The sequence below is a fragment of the Anser cygnoides genome, chromosome 2 (genome assembly GCF_040182565.1).
Source record: "Anser cygnoides isolate HZ-2024a breed goose chromosome 2, Taihu_goose_T2T_genome, whole genome shotgun sequence".
Taxonomy (NCBI): Eukaryota; Metazoa; Chordata; class Aves; order Anseriformes; family Anatidae; genus Anser; species Anser cygnoides.
Window position 1 is genome coordinate 68403045 of NC_089874.1, and position 20215 is coordinate 68423259.

At 39.1% G+C, this 20215-nt stretch overlaps 1 protein-coding gene across 9 annotated transcripts in view; it reads right to left on the minus strand.

Moving 5' to 3' along the window:
* The window catches only part of MYRIP (myosin VIIA and Rab interacting protein), a 221509-nt gene that overhangs the window by 110580 nt on the left and 90714 nt on the right, over nt 1-20215 (minus strand). For all 9 annotated transcript variants that reach the window (XR_010829395.1, XM_066992319.1, XM_066992317.1 and 6 more), the window contains exon 3: nt 11673-11894. Coding sequence is in view for 8 of the 9 variants with exons in the window: in XM_066992319.1 (XP_066848420.1) it covers nt 11673-11894 (222 nt within the window). In the remaining variant the exon portion in view is untranslated. The remainder of the gene's footprint in view (nt 1-11672; nt 11895-20215) is intronic.

Sequence of the window (20215 nt, forward strand, 5' to 3'; positions counted from 1 at the left end):
ACGATGGAACAGAATATTTCTTCACTAAATGGACTTTTTCATTCACTGCTAATTATCTCCTGGAAGCCTAATGAAAAGAGAAGGAAGTGTCTCTTAAGCTGAGGCCTGGAAAAGCATCCTTTAGTCTGCACGTCAATGGGCAGAAGCAGGGATGAGACCTAAAAGAATTAGTGAGGACATCTGGCTTGTAGGTGTTGCCAAAGGACATCACTCACCAAATTCCAACAAGCTTTACCACATAGAAAATTTGAAATCAAATTGATAAGGGCAATCACTACTACAACCAGAGCGGCAAAGGCCATCTCATTACCTTACAAAGTTTATCTCCCCAAAATAAGCAAGATCTCTTGGTCACAGAACATCCCCTAGACAACAGGACTAATAAAACAGCTCCAGAAATGTGCCAGAAGTTTGCTGTTGGCATCCAACAATCCAGAGACAAAAGTCAAACCATAAAACTATATCACATTAATTCCCTGAAACTTACCAGTTTAAAATATTTGGGGGGACTATGGGGAGAATAAAAAACATATTTTAAAATAAACTATTAAATACTGGGATACTAACTGATCCACCTGATTCTGAGGAAAGCTTTTAATCTCAGCTCCCATGTTTCAGGGGACTGTTCCTTTGTAAAATTTCCATGTTGGACCTCATCATTTTCCAGTCAAAACAAGCGTGCCATCTGTGAAGGATTTCCATTTTTCACTAACACAGTTTTCTGATGAAAGCATTTCATCAAGGAAATTCTTAAGCACGCTGTAAATCCAGCAGTAATGTGGAAATAAACAGGAAGCTTTCTTTTGCTATGATCAAACAGCAGATTTAAAAGTATTTTGTTTTTAGAAAGCTTTTATTTAGGCACTCTGTCAATATCCAATCTTCATCTCTAAAGCAGTTTCTGCAGAAAAAGATACAACAACCTGAAATAAAGGCAGATGCAAACTCAAAAACAGCTTTAGGTCACAGATTGTTTTCCCCCTACGTTAAAATTATTTTATTTGTGGATACAAAATAAATACAAGGGTTGCCTACTAGTTGCTGAGGTAAAATGGTATTTGCCTGAATAGCTGCAGCACAAGGTGCAGATGTGATGTGCAATAAGAAAAAGTAGGAAACATATTTACAATACAGGTACTTTTGGCAGGCGTAACCACTTATTTCACCATCCACAAGTGTAGGGTCATATTTTGAAAGTAGATAGGGTGGAAGATGCAAGAAACATAATTAACTCCAATAGCCATACACTTGTCCCAGTATCTGGAGAACGACCTTACGAACACCTGACTGCAGAAGAGATGTGCTACTACAAAAACAGTACAAAAAGCCATATACTTAATTTTGCATACAAATTTAGTAACCACTCCTTGTCTTTGGCAGAAAGACAGGGCAATTGCGTTTTCCACCTTTCTTTACACCTAGGTCACAGAAGTAGGATAAATTATTGCCTTACAAAATACATAAATTCTTAGTCTCATAGATTCATATTGAAGATAATAAGTGGTATGTGCTTCAGTATCTATTTCAAGTGAGAAGTGTTTCTGAAGAATAACAGCATATGAGGGATTTACTTATCGGTGTCGTTGAGCTTTTTAAAAATGACAAATTAAATTTTCATTTTAACTTCTTTGGTAACAGAAGAACCTTTTAAGAAGATACTATTCCTGATAGCAAAGCACATTAGCTACAGGAAAGACACATTTATTATTGCCATTCACAACTAGTGGCTACAAATCTGGAGGATTTCCAATTTTATCACCAGGAAAAGAAAACTTGTGCAAACCACAGCATTTATAATGCTCTAAGTGTACCCACACATAATTGGGCAGCTGTTCACAGTTAACAGGATAAATCTTTCTAAGGAAAAATGCACAGAGCCACAGAGGGCCTTTGATCCACAGGGAGGGGAATAAAAATAGGATTTGGCTCATACTTGTGGACTGTGGATACAATCTTTAGCTCATAATGACAGAGGGACATACAGTATCAATATAAATAAGTTATACTTCACTCTTAAGGTGGGAGAAGACTCTTCCTTCACTGCAGAGATCTTCCCTCTTGATTTCCAGTTCCTTAAATTCACATTGCGCCCAACAAAACATTACAAACCCATTACAAACCCATTACAAAACATTACAAACTTTTCAACCACAAAAAAAAAAGGCAAAAAGCACACAGAGAGGACTGGCAGAGCACAGGCCGGTCCCTGGCTTTGTTCCTCGAGGTGGCAGCATCAGTGGCAGAGGGAGCATGGTACTGATTTCTGTTCTTTGTCAAAGCTTGACAGTTGCACAAATACAGCAGGAGAAAACCTGACAACTCAGCAAATGCATGCTAACAGAAACAAACATATGCCAAGTCAGTTAGCACTCTTTCATATCGATCGTATAAAGATGTTCAAGTATGTTCACTTGAAAAGTCTGCTCTGTTTAAAGGCAACTGTAAAAGTTGCTAGAAAGAACCCAATGTACTTTTTATTTATTCTGTGCATTTTATGATGGCAAAGTAGTAATTGAGAAAAATAACACTTAATAACTGGAATGTGATTTTTCTCCACCTTAAAAAATAATTCATCAGAGTTGTCATTTGGCAGAAATCAGCAAAAGGAATTCTAACACAGGGAAACATGAAGACTCTCTGACTTAACCCAAAAATGGAACATCTCATCTAGAAATTATGAAAATCGCTGTTTATACATTTTTTTTTTAAATTAAAGATTAGTAAATTCTTTACTAAAACTTCACTACCTTTTTTCCAAGGGCACTTTCACTGAAACTAATTGGTATAAAATAAAAAAAAAAGTCGGAGGGGTAATTTGTTTAACAGCTTTTTCAGATTAATATGTTTTGAAAAACATTTCCCAAACAACGTTATGCTAAGAAGATTTTAGAAACCCAGCTCAGAGGAGAAAAACATGAATCAGAAGTCAGCTTCTGCCAGGCAAGTAAGCATCCTGTAGTCCTGGAGAGGACGAGGAAAGGCTGACACTCGGTGGAGCTGCAGGATGACCCAGAACGTTGAAGGCCAGCAGATAGCCCAGTGCTGCCACATGAGCTTGGAGGGGGAGCACTGGGGCTGAAATGCCTGGGCAGCAAATGTCTCCTCTTGAATTTTACAATTCAGCCTGTCTGGGGAGCTCCTGCTCTGAAGCACACTATCCTACATTTCAGCTCATATTACCACAGGACTGAGCCAAAATGTTCTTCCTCTCAGAAAGCTTACCCGAGAACTTCTGCAGGGGCCTAGAGAAACACCCACAAGGTCACCCACATACAGGCACCAGGTGGAGAGAAAAGGACGATGCAGTATGGGATATTCAGAGGGGTTTATCAGATTCCAAAAGTGCTTGGCCATGTTGAGTTTATTATAATTATCAGCTCATAAATCTGCTGAAGCAGAGGGGATGTCAGGAAAGCAAACCTCACCCTGTCAACCTGTCAACCAAGAAAAGTCCATCACAACACACAGGAATGATCACATTTAAAATAAGGAATTGTGGGTATTTTTAATTAGCTTTCCACTTGTCAACTTCAATGAAAGGCCATGGCTTTTGAAAAACTGAAAGGCTAAATAAGGTCAATCTATAATTCATATGTTGCTTATTATGTGGAAAAAAATGTGCTGCATCCCTGCTTACTCATCTCCCAGTTCAGCAGTCCCAATATTTTTGCACACTATTTACACAGTATTTATTTTTTCATCTGGATCACCAAGTCACCAGCTCTGCAGGGCTGCTCTCTGGGCTGCTCCCAGTCTGTACCCAGGCCTGGCATTGCCCCAACCCAGGTGCAACACCTTACATTTAGACTGGTTTATCCTCATTAGGTTCATATGGACCCCCCTCTTCTAGCTTGTCCAGGTCCCTCTGGATGGCATTCCTTCCAGTGTATTGACTGCTCCACTCAGCTTGGTGTCATCTGCAAACTTGCTGAGGTGTCATTTATCAAACTTGTTGATAAAGACATCAACAAGGCAAACCCTTGAGGCACACCACTCATCACCAGACTCCACCTGGACATAGAGCCATTGACCACCACTCTCTGGGTGTGGCCTTCAAACCAATTCCTTATCCAACGAATGGTCCACCCTTCAAATCCATCTCTCTCCAATTTGGAGACCAGGATGTCACACGGGAACATGTCAAAGGCCTTACAGAAGTCCAGATAGATGACATCAGTTGGTCTTCCCTTGTGAACTGATGTAGTCACTCCATCACGGAAGGCCACCAGTTTGGTCAGGCATGATTTGCCTTTGATGAAGCCATGCTGGCTGTCTTGGATCACCTCCTTGTCTTGCATGTGCCTTGACATTGCTTCCAGGAAGGTCTGTTCCATGATCTTCCCAGGCACAGAGCTGAGGCTCAATGGTCTGTAGTTCCCTGAGTCCTCCTTTTAACTCTTTTCAGAAACAGGAGTAATGTGCTTGGGAGAATCCAAGCACTTACTTTCCTGTGCTACTGCAACACAGAAGGCAAAGTTTTTAACTAAGCTGACTGCAGCAAAATGTCTATAATAACAGTATGTTATAAATACTTAACATTTTACAGCCATAGCATTTAACTTTTCAACAACTGACCTCCAAGACCTCAGCATCATTAAATCCATTCTGCACATGGGGAAATTCGAGACATGCGAACTTCCCCAAGGTCACATGGCAATCAGGTGAGCAGCTAGAACTGGAATCTAGATCTCCTAAAAAACGGGTTAGTCCTCTGGGCACTCAGCTGCACACTCACTTCAGAGGTTACTCAAAGCTAGAAATGATCATCTAATTAGCATTTCTATTTAGACATTTTAATAGACCTCTCTTGTACTCTCTTCTCCAATTCCATTTTAGATACTTTTTTTCAAACTGAGTGCAGCATTGCAGTTGGCTGTGTGTTAAACAAGTACAGCTGTACACTGTATAGCAGAATTGAAATTGTTCACAGTGCATACTTTGGAAATAATTAAGACAGATCAGAATAGCATTAAAAAAAATAAAAAAATAAAAACAGTAGAGATCAGCCTGCCAAAGCAAACAGTTTGCACATTTTTCTCCCTCTCCCACCCAGCTAGGAAAAAACTAAATAAAGCAAAGACTTTTCCTGGCTCATGTGCAAAATCCAGGCTACTGCCCTTGCTCTTCAGGGATACTGTAAGCAAATGTGATGCTTTCACAAGTTTCTAGAGAGCTTATCAATCCTAAAGAATGGTAAACAGAAACAGCTGAAGAGTTGAGATATAAACCAGGGAGTTAATGGTGGGAAATGGAAGAGGAAGAAAATTGCAATAGAATGGCAGGCATTTTTGGAAGGAATTGCATCAATTTGTACAAGTACATGCAGCTGAGGAGCTGAGGAAAATAACTTTCACTGCTATTTACGTAAAATTAGTAAATCCCTTAGGTGGAATATGAATGGACTAAATTAGATGACTTCAAAAAAAAAAAAAAGAGAGACAACAAAACCCATATGGGTCCAGTGAAGACAACACGCACACGGCAGAGCTAAAACATCTTTTCTTTTCTTCCACACAGCAAGCAAACGTTCCTATCCAATTCTATCTTGGAAGGAAAAATGTACATTTCCTGCCATTTACGTGACAAAGTCACAGCTTCCAAATTCTGTAAAAGTTGTCTCAAATCTCAGACAGGAACCTCACACAACAGAAATATCCAGCTTTCATATAGGTATGCACAAAGCTGCAGTTGAGGTAGACTATCTAAAAGATACTTCAGCTTCCTTTTACCAGATGGTTTAGCCTGCTTGAAAACAAAACAAGATTGCTAAGCAGTGTTATACTTAATCAGCTTTCCACAACTAAGTCATGAAACCAACTGTTTTGTTACAGCTAAATGCATCAACAAACAAATACAAGGTTCAATTATTAACTAGGACTACTTCTTTTTCATAAATACCATCCCAAGGCTTTGCCAAATTTTGCTTTCGTTTGTGTGCATGTGTTTTTCTTTCCCCAAAGACACAGTAATTTATAATTCTAGCTGTAAAGTACCTTTGAAAGCTAAGCTTAGGCACACTTTTATTTCAAAAGTGTCACAGGAGTTCCTTACCATGAAACATCCTGCACATGCTTTGAACGCCCAGGCCAAAACTTCACAAAAATTTACTAGCCATTACCAATATACACAATCCTCAGCAATGGAGTGGAAGGGAAAAAGAGGAAAGCGAAACAGAGAGATGGAAGTTAGTGTTGCGCTCATCTGCTTTTCACTTGGCAGAGCCTGCCCATTCTCAGCTGCAGGGTGTTTTAGGGCATGGGACAGGGGAGCTGCTGCAGGCCCCAACATCATGGCTTCACGCAGCCCTGAACTGGGAACAGTTCATGTTTGGTGTTAGTGTCAAGACAGGAAATAAACAGGAAATAAAGAAATATTATCATCCTCTCTTTACACAGATGAAAGAACTTCAGCCAGCAGTTCTTGCTAACAAACGCCAGAGATTAAATTTGTAGAAAATGTATGTGGTTTTGGTACCTCACATTAAGAGATGCCTTCCCATCCATAAAACTTCTCTAAAATGTCTTAGTGATTTCAACACATCACCTCAAAACAGGCAGCAGGGATACACAAGGCAAATACATATATGGATGACTGTAAGATAGGCCTCCACTACACAGTTAACTGTGTCTGGCCTGCGAGCTCAGGTACCAAGGTGAGCTTTGGCTGAATGTGAGCACTGCCAAGGGTGCCTTTACTGCATTCCTGCATCTGCATTTTAATGTATGTTCCCAAATTCTCTGCAGAAACTTCTCAGATGCTTTCCTTGTTAACTGTACCCAGCAGAAGAACAGGCCTTTTCTGGTAATTGCTGGAGGAGAATGAGAGCATGACAAACATCAGACAAGCTTCACATCATTGCTGCAAGTTGTCTCCAGACTGAACTTTAGCAGAGTTCCCCATCCAGCTCATCCACACAGAGCAGACAAAGTATTCCTGCAGAGACTGTAAAGAGTTTTACACTAAAACTTGCATCAGCTAAGCAGAGGAGATGTACTGTTTGAAAGGCTAAACTCACACTGACTCTACCATGTTTCCACAAAAATACACTGTTTTGCTGACATCACAGCACATTATATTAAATACATTCTCCAAACAAAACCATCTGAAATAGAGAAGTTTTATTTGGGACTGTTCCTGGGTGTGGCAAAGCTCCAGCCTATTTGAAGGGTGTTCTTCTGCCCATTGCTCCTTTTTTATATTAGTATTACTTCCAATACACGCTAGTCAGAGACAAATGTACTGGGCTCTGCAGGTAGGCTAGACCTTAATAAATTGTCCTCATTTCTTGCTGTACTGTACATTTTAAAAAGCTATCTAATCGATCTAATTCATTTTCATGGTCAGTAAGACAATTACATTTGCTACTAATGCTAATTGTTAGTCTAGTTAGAACCTTACCTTACCTTTCAACTGTGCTCTAAAATAATCTCAAAATAAAGTGTGGTAAAAAACACTCAAAAATAGCTCTGGATTGAGACTCTGAGAAGATAAATAATAGTGTCTTCCCCCCCCCCCCCCCCCCCCCCCCCCCCCCCTTTTTTTTTTTTCTTAAAGCAGCAGTCAAATTATCATGAAAAGTTGGGTCAATATTGGAAGTATGAAAAACAAAACAAACAAAAAAAAATCTGTGCTGCAAGCAACCATAGTGACAATTTTTGAGACACATTTTGAGATGCTCAGACCACTACTTTGACTGCATGAAGTTCAAGTTTATGCAGCATCACTGCATTTTCCATTAGTCAACACCATTAAGGAGAAAAGGAGCAGTGCTTGGATCTCTGTGTCTTAATAACTGTCATTAGCAAAGGACCATCAGCAGCAAAGCAGCTTCTAAGAAGCAGAATGATGATGCTCTGCAGACCCCTGTATGTCCCCTATAATGCCCCCTTACTCAAAACGTGGTTCAAGGGAGCTAAGCAGAGGCCACCAGATGATGATCTCTCATCATCTGAGTGAGGTTTTTGAGAACAAATGAGAGAATCACACAGCAGATGGATGTGAAGGCATGAAAGGATTAGGTGCACACATTCTCACAAAGGCAGAGCTCTTCTAATAAGCAAATAAGTGACACCAGAAAAAGGAAACCTAGAATGCTAGAGAGTTATGAAAAAAATGTGGTGGACAGCCTTCAGATGTTTGTGTACCTTATTTTGGATAGACCTGTATAAGCCCCCCTCCTACAGTCTAGAAGTATTATGGGATTGGTGTAGAAAGCCTGCAAAAATATGCATTTTAATGGCTTACACTATATATTTTTTTATTTTGTTGTTGTTGTTGTTGTTGTTAGTGCAAGTGTTAAACTGGAAAGCAGGGTATCCCTTAGCAGGGTGCTGTGGAATATGACTCCTTATGGTTTGGAAAAGAAAGACAAGGAAAGACCTCCGTCTGAGGGCATCAGACAAATGGAAATAATGCCCTATTACTGATAAATGAGCAAAGAACCCCCTTGTCTGGCACCAAGTATTAATCCAGAGGGCAGAGCAACTGTGTCTGGAATCTACTTAGCCAAAAGCACTTACTAATATGTACAGACTGCTGCCCAAACACATCATCTTATGTGTGTCTAACTAGAAGACATTGTACAAAGCTTTTGAAGAACCAGAAATGCACTATACACAAATGGAAAACTTGACACCATACACAAATGGAAAACTTGACACCAATAGTATACAATTTTATCATAACATATTTAGAAATTAGAAAGATACACATGAGCAAAACAAACAAACAAACAAACAAAAAACAAAACACTAGAATGTTAATAAAGGCCTTCAGAGATAAATCTAAACCAGAATGCGTTAGCAGAAGGTGTTGCAGAACTGAAAAACTGGGAAAACGAAGAAAGGTTCTGCAGTTCCTCACAGCAACATTGCTAGAAAGCCATTTCCAAGTATTGAGATTCTATGCTGAGACAAATCTTGTAATACCTAAAAGATGCATCAAAAGAAGAGATGCGCTTTAAAGAGTAAAAACACTATTTTTGTTTCCCATTGGCTTGCAGATGAGCTTACTGCCTTTAGAAGAAGTGAAGACTATAACATTTTGGCCCCATTTTCTACAAATGTTGTATGTTTCAAATCCTGACCAGCATTATTTGCTCTCTGCTAAATGTAGATCTCTGCTTTGGAAGATGAAAACCAATTTCCACCGAACACATAGCTGCAGTAGGGTCATGCCTTGAGAGACTGACTAAACATACCAGATTTTCTTCAGTGTCAAGACTACCCCCTTGTAGAATTCTACCAGTAAACTATTTACAGCCTGCAGAAGTTGATGCGACTCTTTTAGAGAAAGCTTATAGAGAAAATGATGATCTAAAGGTAAGGACACAGCTCTCAGAAGTGTTTTAAATTCAAACCCAAGTGACACTTATGCAATGTATTGCTCTCCAAAACAAAACAAAACAAACAAAAATCATCCCCAAGTCTTTGGTCCTGGTTCCCAAATCATAAAGGAATTTTTAAGATTTTTTTTGCATGTACATATAGACACAAAGCAGCTTTCAATTCACCTAATTAGAGTTCCAAGCTCTAATGTACAAGGTTAACCATCTTTAAAAAAATAATTACTGCTAGGAATGCTTTATAGCCTTTTGTACAGTAAGAAACTGCTTCCAACATAAGAGAACCGTATGACATATTCCAAATAAAAGCTAGAAGTGAAACTCAGGGTATTCCAGCACTGCTCTAGAGTGGAACTGAAGAGCACAAGCAGGTCATTAAGGAAAATCCAAACTGAAAGTGTTCATGCTTTCCCAGTTCAACTAAGCCCTTTCTACATAGCAAAGAATTACAACATTAATTCTTACATAATTAAAGAAAAATGGAGGGGGGGGGGGGGGGGGGGGGGGGGGGCGGAGAGAACAACCTGAAAGCACAGTCCTCTGAGATGTTTCTAGCTCAGTATCTAATAGTGTAGTAAGACATGCAGAGAAGTAGCAGCTAAACAAAGAGCCATGTTTACTACTAGTGTTAACTTATTACAGGAAAAAATAAAAGACATAATAAGAAGAGGACATCTGGAGCAATGGGAGGGCATAGTCCATGCTCCCTACTTCTAAGTCACTGAGAAAGAAAGGGACTGGAACTGACAACAAACTGTGGCATTTCCCCCCAGGTTTTTCCCTGGAAGAAATACTGAGTGGTAGTTCAAAACAATACCCCCTCAAATAAACAAAAAAAACAAAAACAAAAAACAACAACAACAAAAAAAAAACACCTCAGCAGCTTCCGGGGAATTCTCACCCCAGCTTCCCCTGCAGGGATGTGTAAGTCACATGGTCCAATAAACCAGGGCATAAAATTATTAGCATCAGTGTTATTTGATTTATTTACTGGAAAACAACTCAAGCGGAGTCCCACATTTCATAAATTAGGAAAATGTTTGTAAACGCATTACAATTGAGAGAAGTGGAGGAAAGAGGTGTCATGAAATGGTTAAATGGATAAAGCAGAATTGAACACTGGCTCTGCAGCTCTCTGTGCTGCTGGAAAAGAGACTCCTGTCATTCTTCTCTTGCCTTGACAGGGGTTTGTTGGAGTAGGTTTCCCTAAGGAAATGTCAGAGGAGGAGCAGATGCCCCTGGGGAATACATCCTCCTTTGGGCTCAAAGGCTGGCATTTGGAAACAGAGTCACTCACCTGGGATCCCTATGATCTTAAAGCCCTGTGCAAAAGGGCACACACTTCATTCACAGATATGATGTGAAAACTTAAGATTCAAGTGGGTGTTGATCAGAAGCAAGCAGGAAAAATGAGTGGCTGGTAAGCACAGAAATACTGTACAACACTGGAAAAGGACACAGCTCTTGTCTTGATCCTCCAGCCATCTCTGTCATATTTGCTCAGCTGTTTTACTCACCAATGTTCAAAATTAAACTATGAGGAACTGATCAAATTCATCTATGCTTCTCATCCAAGTAAAGAAGTCAGAGATGATACTATGCTACTGCAACTGAGGCTGCTTTTGGTACCTGGCCTACAATGCAGATAAGAAGGTCTATCAGAGTCATCCTCCAGGGAGTGGTCCATTTCCCACTGTTATGTTTGCTTGGATTAGCTTTGGTTTTCTGGTGCTGTCTTTAAATGTGTTGGCTATATTATCCTCAAAAGGGTGAAACAAGTAAACCACTGATACCATCTATAAACAGAGGCCTGACAGCATATTCTTAACAAATGTTAAGAATTATAACAGGTTGCACTGCTGTTTTGTACAGTTATTTGCCAAAGTAAACCCAAAGCATCCCTACCAATAAGCCAGCATTTGGAAAAGCACTCCAAAAGTCATTCACAGATGGATGATCTAGTCACTAATATTCTTTCCATGCCCCACCTATCAACGGGATTTGCTGAAAAATGATTAACTACACTCAGGTTAGGTTAGTTACCTAGACATTCACGATCACAGCCATGTACAAACTAAGTCCAACTAGTGCTTGCTGATTCATCAGATCAACTAAACAAACCTGGGAAATGCAACAGGTTCTTAGAACATTCTTAGAACAAATTAACCCCTAGAAAAACAGGTACATCATGGCTCAGGAACAAATCAACCCCATCATAAACAGGTACTTCGTGTCCCATCCTGCTAGTCTTAACTACTGACAAATACAGGGAAAAGAGTAGGTCAGGCCACAGCTGCTTTATACAGGCTGTTGAACAATAGGTGCCTACCTTGCTTGCTGGCAGACACTGCAAATCCAAGCCTTCTCCTTCTTCTGGTAAGAGCTGCAGCTCTTGCAGATGTTGTACTTGCAATCTTGGCACTGTCGCTTGCTGTTGATAAGAAAGGTGAAAGGGGAACAGCAGCGAATACAGCAGTGCTCATTGAACTTCTGCTGCTTGGAAAGGATGTTGCACTTGTTACCCTCTTCATCCAACTTCTGCTTCATTTCACTGGAACAAAAACCAAAAGAACAAATATAAATCTCTTTGCCTTTTTCCTCTTTCAATATTTTCATGTGATACTGTTTAAATAACTTTTGCAGGTGTAAAACAAATGTCAGAAATGCATATTCTAAATCCAGAACTGAGAAGCAAAAGCTCCTACATTCTCTGGCGTCACATGTGGCTGGTCCATGTAAACTCTGCTCTGTCAGAGCAAACAATCTCCGTTCACACAGCTCCAGTAACACTCTGCAAAACCAGACTACTACTCTACCTACTCCAGCTGTACAAAGCCCTTGTGACATCTGAGAATTCATGTCTGCTTTCAGAGCACTTCGCAAATCAAAAACCAGGCTATGAAAGTCAAAAGACTTGGTGTACAGTAATTAAAAGAAAAAATACTTTGTTCAATAGTTTTGAAAACAAAAGTGCTAAGTTTTCTGTGTTCTAATTCATGGAGTCATATTATTTATAATAGCTCAGTCAAGGAAGTTAATCGCATATTTCTTTCCAGAGTGTTTTGTTTGTTTTTTTTTTTAAACTAAATTAGGACCAATACTGAGCCAACTGCCAACTGTTTGTGAAAAGATTTTCAGACCTCTATTGCAGACCTCTAGAGTTTTCTGTATTCCAGCAAAAGAGCTCATTTATTAAAAAAAAAAAAAAAGAAAAGAAAAAAAAGGAAAAGAAAAAGAAAAAATGAGAAAAAAAAGAGAGAAAAAAAGGAAAAAAAAAGAGAAAAAAGAAAAAAAGATTTTGTGTGGCATTTATTAATTTGCTATCTCCCATTTTATAGTGCTTTTGATATTTTCCAAATGAAGCAATATAATACACGATATGAGTAATGAAAAACAGTCAGAATGAACAGTTGTGTGAGTGGACAGTTTCTGGCATCTACGACTAGTATCTGTATTAAAAGAAAAGAGCATTCATGAAAAACATGCTAGCAAAAGCCTAGAACAACAGTGCAACTATAAATATATTCATTTTTTTCTGTTTTTCAGAGTTAGTAGTAGCTAACTTACTATTTCTAAGCACTGATTAGAACCACTTATAAGACTAGAGTAACACAAAATTCTAAAAAAAACACCAAAATCTAGAGGTACCATAAGAGGTGGATTAAGCTGCAGGAAGACAGTCGTGACACGGTGACTTGTATTTAAATTTATGCTTAAATATCTTGGTACAGGAAAAAAAAAAAAAAAGAAGAAGAAGAAGAAGAATACTCTTATTGCATACTTATTCAGAAACTCAACCAAGATAATCTATAAGCATCATTATGAGCCAAGCCTGGAATGTTAAAAAGACTCACTTTACTAGGCTATACATCTTCTAATTTGCCATTTCTGTCACAGAGTAACAATTTAAAATAAAAACAGCCTGTTTATTAAAGTCTGACAGGTCAATTCTAAACCTCAAGTCTAAAAGGCAATTACAGTAGTGATCTAAAGCATGTCATTTCTGAACTTGCATGTATGTCATATTTAACCATATTCCAGATACAGGTTTTATGAATTTAAAACTTTAGAACAATGTATTTTTCTGTTGTTTGTCCCCAGTACAAAGGTTTGGCCCACCTGCTTGAACTTGAATAAACATTCTTCAGAGTTTCAAGTAAATAATCTTTATGACTTCTGTTCAGATTGTAAAACCTTCTAAAAAGCTGTAAAACTTTTCTTGCTTCCCCTCTAGAGGCCTTGCTGTGATTACATACTCAAGGGTTGAGGGGAGGTAGAGCTGTAACCATTAAATGCAAAGTTAAGAGCAATGTACATTGGCAACTCACCACACATATTGTGAAGTTTAAAACAAGCTGGAGGGAAGACTAGGATATGATTGAGAAACAGGTTAAAACAAAACAAAACAAAAAATCTAGGATGATCAAACTCCAGGCCTCTCCTTTGGGAGCTGCTCTGGAAGGAGTTCATGAAACAGCAATGCTGAAGGCCCCAGTCAGCTTTATTAAAATATAAAACTACAAAAACCCACCTGCTTTCCATATAACAAGGGAAAAAATTACCTGCAGAAACCTGGTAGCAGTCCTTTAAAAAGGATGAAACGTATCAGCTACAACACAGGATGTCAAGCTCCAGGACAGAGTCCTGGCACAATTTTGCTACCAGGCTCCCCGAAACCTGTTCCTCTGCTCCTCTCTGAGGGAGCATCTCCAACTGACGGGATGCAGCCAGCTGACACTCACCTCACACCAGCCTCTGTTTCAAACTGGCACACTACAAAAGGCCAAGTCCAGCTGGTGGGGTTCCCATACCCCCTGTAGCTTCCTCAGGTGATGGACAAATATAATTGTAGACCTGCCAGCTGTGTATCAGATGCTCCTTTAATCTGTGCAGAACCTGATGGTCCCTTACTCCTTGGCTACCATGAGAAGTCACAGGCTGATTGCTGAAACTTCTCTCCCATTCACACCTTTTGAACTTGATGTTCAAGGTCCAAGAATGTTATTACTGAAAGGGAGTCCCCACCTCTGCTCTTGCTTCCTCACTTTTTTTCCCCCCCCCTAGAAGTGGACAACCAGGTGAGTGCAATGCCACTAAATTTAGGGAAAACACTAACTGGAATTTTTATAGCCCCTCTCCAACATCTGCCCTGGAGTTAACTAGCCGGAGATGCCAAGGAGAACTCCTCAGCATTTCATCACTTCCACAGTCTCTATGCCATGAAGTGTATTGTGCAAACCGTGGTAAAGCTATATACTGACAGGGTCATATATTTTTTCTCCTGCTATATACAGTAAGAACCAAATTCTTCCAGCAGGCATATGCCTCCCTCATTATTTACTCTCTATGGATTCAGCACTCATTTATTTTAGCTGCCTCCTTCTCAGGTATTTTATTCTTCTCCATCAGGATGGGCATCTAACACAAATCCCTTGTTAGAGGCAGTGCTACACCATCGCTACAGACATTTTATTTCTCCTTACATCTTTACTAAATTGTCCCCGAGGAAACTCTATTTGCCTGTCTTTCAAAAAGTAGAGCACAGGATTGTACTGGGTACCTTTGGAGGAAATGCCAAGTTATGCCATAATCTTAGAAAGTGTCTTTTTTCTAGGCTCCTATCAACACAAGTCACAATTGCGCCTTGTGGTATATTTAACACATAGTATGTCTATTAGTATTCTACACATTATTAGTGCTGTCAAAAAAAAACAAAACAAAAAAAAACAACAACATCAAAAACATGTTAGTACATGTGCAAACATACTGCTTGCAGCTGGGGACCCTTCGAAGAACACACAGCCCTTTAATCTACACAGGGATATCGATCCACCAGCAGTAATTGAGTTTCAGAGAGGATTAGACAGCAGGGAGTGTACCAGAGGAAAAAAAAAAAAAAAAGTAACATTAAAAATCCCTCAAAACCAGAAAAACACAAAGCTTTGGCAGGTTGGGGGAAACACCTCAGCATTCAAGTGCTAAGAGGCTCATAAACTGTTATGAGTAAACTACTTCTTGTATCAAAAATTAAGACAAATATTTCACAGTCCAATTACTGCAGCTGTAGTTGTATTCTATGTGCTATCTCACAAGCATTTCTTCAGGTTCTTTTTTTCCCTTGAGTTACTCATTTCTACAAAAATAGCCTCAAATCTTTCTTTGTAGTTTTTCTTGGCCTCTCTTTTCAAAACTAAGAGCTTGATGGTGCTGCCTATGTATAAACTGATGATATTGTCCCATTAAATTGTTTTAAATTGTTGTCCAAACCTTGCCTTTGCCACTTAATTCAAAAGGCCTGCAATGACAGCATTGCCTTCAAAAATCAATGTTAAAGATTCAGTGACTACTGTGCATTCAAACTGAATATCACTGGGTAAAGGAACAGTGCTGACTTTTCTCTTATTTAAGTGGTTATAAAGCGGGAATGAATATTGCAGGGGTGATGTGCACACTGGAAAAAGTGAAAGCAGCTTCCATGCACATAGGGAGATGAGGGAATTGGGCTGAACGGATAAGATTTTTAAAAAGCATCATTTAAAATGCAACTGATGTAGCAATGTTCTGCCTAAAATCAATAATAATTTTTAATATTGACTGACAGCAAGCCTGCTATGAAAGCCACTATGTCCGGAGCACTCACCATGTGGCTACCGTCAGTGTGAACACCATCAAGAAAATAACAACGGAATTAGACACATGAAAAGTGAGCCGAGTAGCATGCAACTTTAATACCATCAGCAGTCTGATCAGATAACGATGTATTAGGAGCTTACAATAACTTTTTATATTTAGTTAAGGTTAAGTGAGGTACAAGAATAAAAACCTATTTCAGTATTTCATTATTATTATTATTTTGAACAAGGTTTTGCAACAAGCATGTAGAGGCTAAATGGACTCTGTATTACCCTAGCAACATACACACCTGCCTAGACTGATGCTGAACAAATTATCACTGAAAGAAAAATGTATATTTCACCTTTAACGAATAAAGTTATCCTTCTACAGTCTGGGATAGCATTGTGAAAAATAATCAGCTACCTATATGAAAAAGTATCATGGATTCCGATGACAATCTCTTTCTAAAAAGAAAGAAATCCACAACTGTGGTGATAATTTTTGTTTGTTTGTTTTTGTTTTGTTTTGCATTTGCTAGCAGTTCTGATAATGGGAAACGAGTTGCTTTAACACCTTTGTATCTCTTATTAAATACCATAAAATAAATGTTGTGAATAACAAGCTGTGAAAGCTGTATGCTAGTCACAGTTGAACAAGTTCCACCGCTGATAGAACCAGAAAAATGCCAACATGCTTGACACTTAGCCTTGTCTTAAAAACGTGTATCAGACAATGAACTTGCTACATAGAGAACAGAGTCAATCAGCACCAAGTTCAGATGTAGCTCACTTGCTGCAGACTGATACCTTGCTTCTTGTATCAGGCTCTATCCTAATCTGTTAACAATTTTATTACTTCAGGACATGACGGATTTGTCCTCTGTTAATCTATAGATACTGTACTAGGGGCTCTTAAGGAAGATTTCCTTTTCTGTTGCTGACAAGTGCTGTCAATCAGTGTCTATCATCAATGGGAAATGACTTGACATATCAGAGTGTAGTTAAATGAAATAAATAAAATGGTATTTTTAAAAATTTTTCTCACCCTGTAAACTTGTAAATCATCAAGAGATTGTATTTAACCCCATTTTCTTTTCTAACATTAGATATCACAGGAGCACAGACTGTGTACTTCATTTAACTGTTCGACGTTGAAATCTGGGTGCAAGGGGAGCAGAGAGGGAGAAGCAGGTCTGAAAATTCAGAGTAGATGTTCTGGGGAGCTCTGATGATATCAGGTATCTCTGTTTGAAAGCTGAAATTATCTTTTCCAAGAAGCAGTGCTGTGAGTACAGACCACTTTGCCCTCCTGTTCTAATACTGCCACATGGAACACGTGGAAATAAATCTGTGTTTCAACACTTTTTCCTCACTTTTCTTTCTATTTTGCCCTCCTAGCTCAGTTAAGAGACCACTTTGCAGGCAGGTGGGGTGTTCTGAGGTGAAATGCTTCATTAGTATTTGGGACAAGCACTTCTTCTGCAGGTTCAGGACCTTCAGGTTAAATCCTGGGTTTATATTATATCCATACCAATGCTTACCACTGGGCAGTGTGAATGTTAAAAGTTAGCACAGATCCAAAGAGCAACTGGAAAAAATAATAGAAGAAAAATGTGTCCTGAGTTAATATATACAGAGATACCTTCTCTGGATTAGAAAAATCCTGGTATGCAGAGTCCTAGAGTATTCAGAGAAGCAGTACTATATGTTTGGTAGTCTATTAGCCTTTGGCTTTATCTTCTCTTAATTACCCATTAGGCAGTTGTAGACTGCAGGTAGATTCTCCCTTAGTCTTCATAACACTGAAGAAACACAGCTCCCTCAGCCTTTTGGTGCATGTCATATGTTCCAGTCCCTAACCATCTCTGTGGTTGTGGTGGTGAGGCTTATGCTCCAGTTTGGCAATGCGTTACTTGTACTGGGAGACCTAACGCTGTACACACTACTCCAGATACAGACTCACAAGTACTGAAAAAAGCAGAATGATCACTTGCCTCAACCCACTGACCACACTTTCACCGCTACAAGGACTAACTGCTTTAAATTCACTGTCCGTCAGGAATCAAAAGGTTCCCTTCAGCAGAGCTGATCACTGGACAGTCAGGCCCAAACCCATTCTGCTGCAAGGGCTTGTCCCATCCAAAATGCAGGATTGGTATTGGTTTTTCAGGAAGTTCCCAGCAACCCATTTCTCTTGAGATGGACCTTGAAAGGCTGGAGTAGCCCCATCTACCAGTACGTCAACCCTTCCAACCAACTCTGTGTTATCTGTGGACCTGAAGAAAGTGGACTGCATCTCAAAGCCCAGAACATTAATGGAGGCATTAAACCAAATTAATACCACTATCAATCCCGAAGAAGTAATGCTTGTAACCAGTTAGGCACTGACCACTACTATCTGAGCTTACTCATCCAGCCAGTTTTCATCTAGTTTATTTCTCCTTTGTATATAATATTCCCCCCAATCTGACTACCAATCTTTACACTTTAATATTTTATTATTTTGTGACACCTTTCTGTTAGATTACAAACATGTAACACTACATTGTACTTCCCCATGAAAAATCCCAACAACCTAGCAAAACTCTATTAGAGTTTTACCACCTTTCTCAAATTCCTACCCTTTTTTATAGTTCCCACATTTTATAGTGACTCATATTTATATAAACATTTACTACATTCCCATCTATCTCATTTCCTCTCAATAAATGTCATTTTGCTTTCCCTAAAAGCGTATTTCTCACTGCCTATGTGGTGTCCTTCTATAACTAGAATGTCAATGTTTCTTGCAATATGTCAATGTTTCTTGCATATTTTAGGTAATTATGGTAGAATTTTAGAAATGTAAAACATATCCATAAATATCAAGAAGTCTACAGAATTGCACTCAATCAACAGCACAAACTACTTTTGGGAAGCAGTTATTGATTTGTCCTGTTAAACTCCACAGTCTAGCAGCTATCTATTCTCTACCATCCATTAAGGGTTAACCTACATATTAAGCAGTCCAAGTGTCTAAAAGCCTCTCAAATACATTATTTCTACATCAGTCACTGCCTCTATTTACCATTTCACAGGTCAGGATAGTGCATTTTGTCAAATATCTAATCTTGATTTTTTTTCTCCTTGTTGCAATTGAGTGGGAAAAAAATAATTTAATAGAGTTAATTCCTGGGTACATCTAATTTTAAAGGGACAAAAACTGAATTTCTGACCACATTGACCAACTTCCTCCTTCTCCAAGTATTTCGTTGTGTATTCATGACCAGCAAAAGAAAGTAAATATTAAAACAAATACTTTACAGCAGTAGCATTTATCTACACTCCTCCCTGCCCTTTGTCACGCTGCGCCTCTTGCCTGTCTCTCTCACTAGGAAATTTCATGTTTGTCCTGTCAGGTCCTGACTTGCAGTAGAAAGTTATCTGAGGTTAATGACCTTCATTTATCCCATTTGGTTGTACCTGAACAATAAATACCGACTAGCATTCTTAAGACTGAAGTATTGTTCAGTGTAAACAGAACAAAGAAAAACTAGTGAAAATATTAAAATGTACACACTTTTCCATCACACGTGTGATACCTTCTCTGCATCTCTAGTGGCATCTGTGAGTCTACCTTTGATAGGCATCCATATTTAAGCCTGTATCAACTTGTACAATTTTCTTTAAGAACAGAAAGGCCCCTACTACATTAAACAGTTCTTCTTCCAGTGCTCCTTTCACAGTGTAATCCAGTTTGACCTTACAAAATCTGATTCATAGCCTGGCTAGTGTACAGTGGGAGAGTAACTCATACATCTCTGAAAAACTCAGAGTATTCACCATGAGTAATCATTCCTTCTTCCTGGTGGGATTTCAAACAACACAGACCTGCTAACATTTGTGCTAGAATAAGTGTTGTTGCTGAGTTAATATTATTTACTTCTCTTTGCATCAGAAAATGAAGGGAGTTTTCCTTGACCCTTCCCAAGGAATGCGCAGCAGAATAAACAAGGCTGTGTAGCAGAATAAGCAGCAGAGCTTGCTACGGAAGCAGGCTTTACAGTGTAAGAAATGACAACATCAGAGAGCTGTGTGTGTGGTGTTAGAAAACAACACAAAGACCACTTCACATGCAGATGAGATGAGTAATGCTTCGTATGTGGGGGTCTTCTGCCTCAAGAGGCTGGTGATCAAATCTGCCCATCATGACTGCTGCCTTCTCCTGAGAGCACCACCGGCCACTCCAGAACCCCAGTGGGATGGGAGCCGGGAGAGA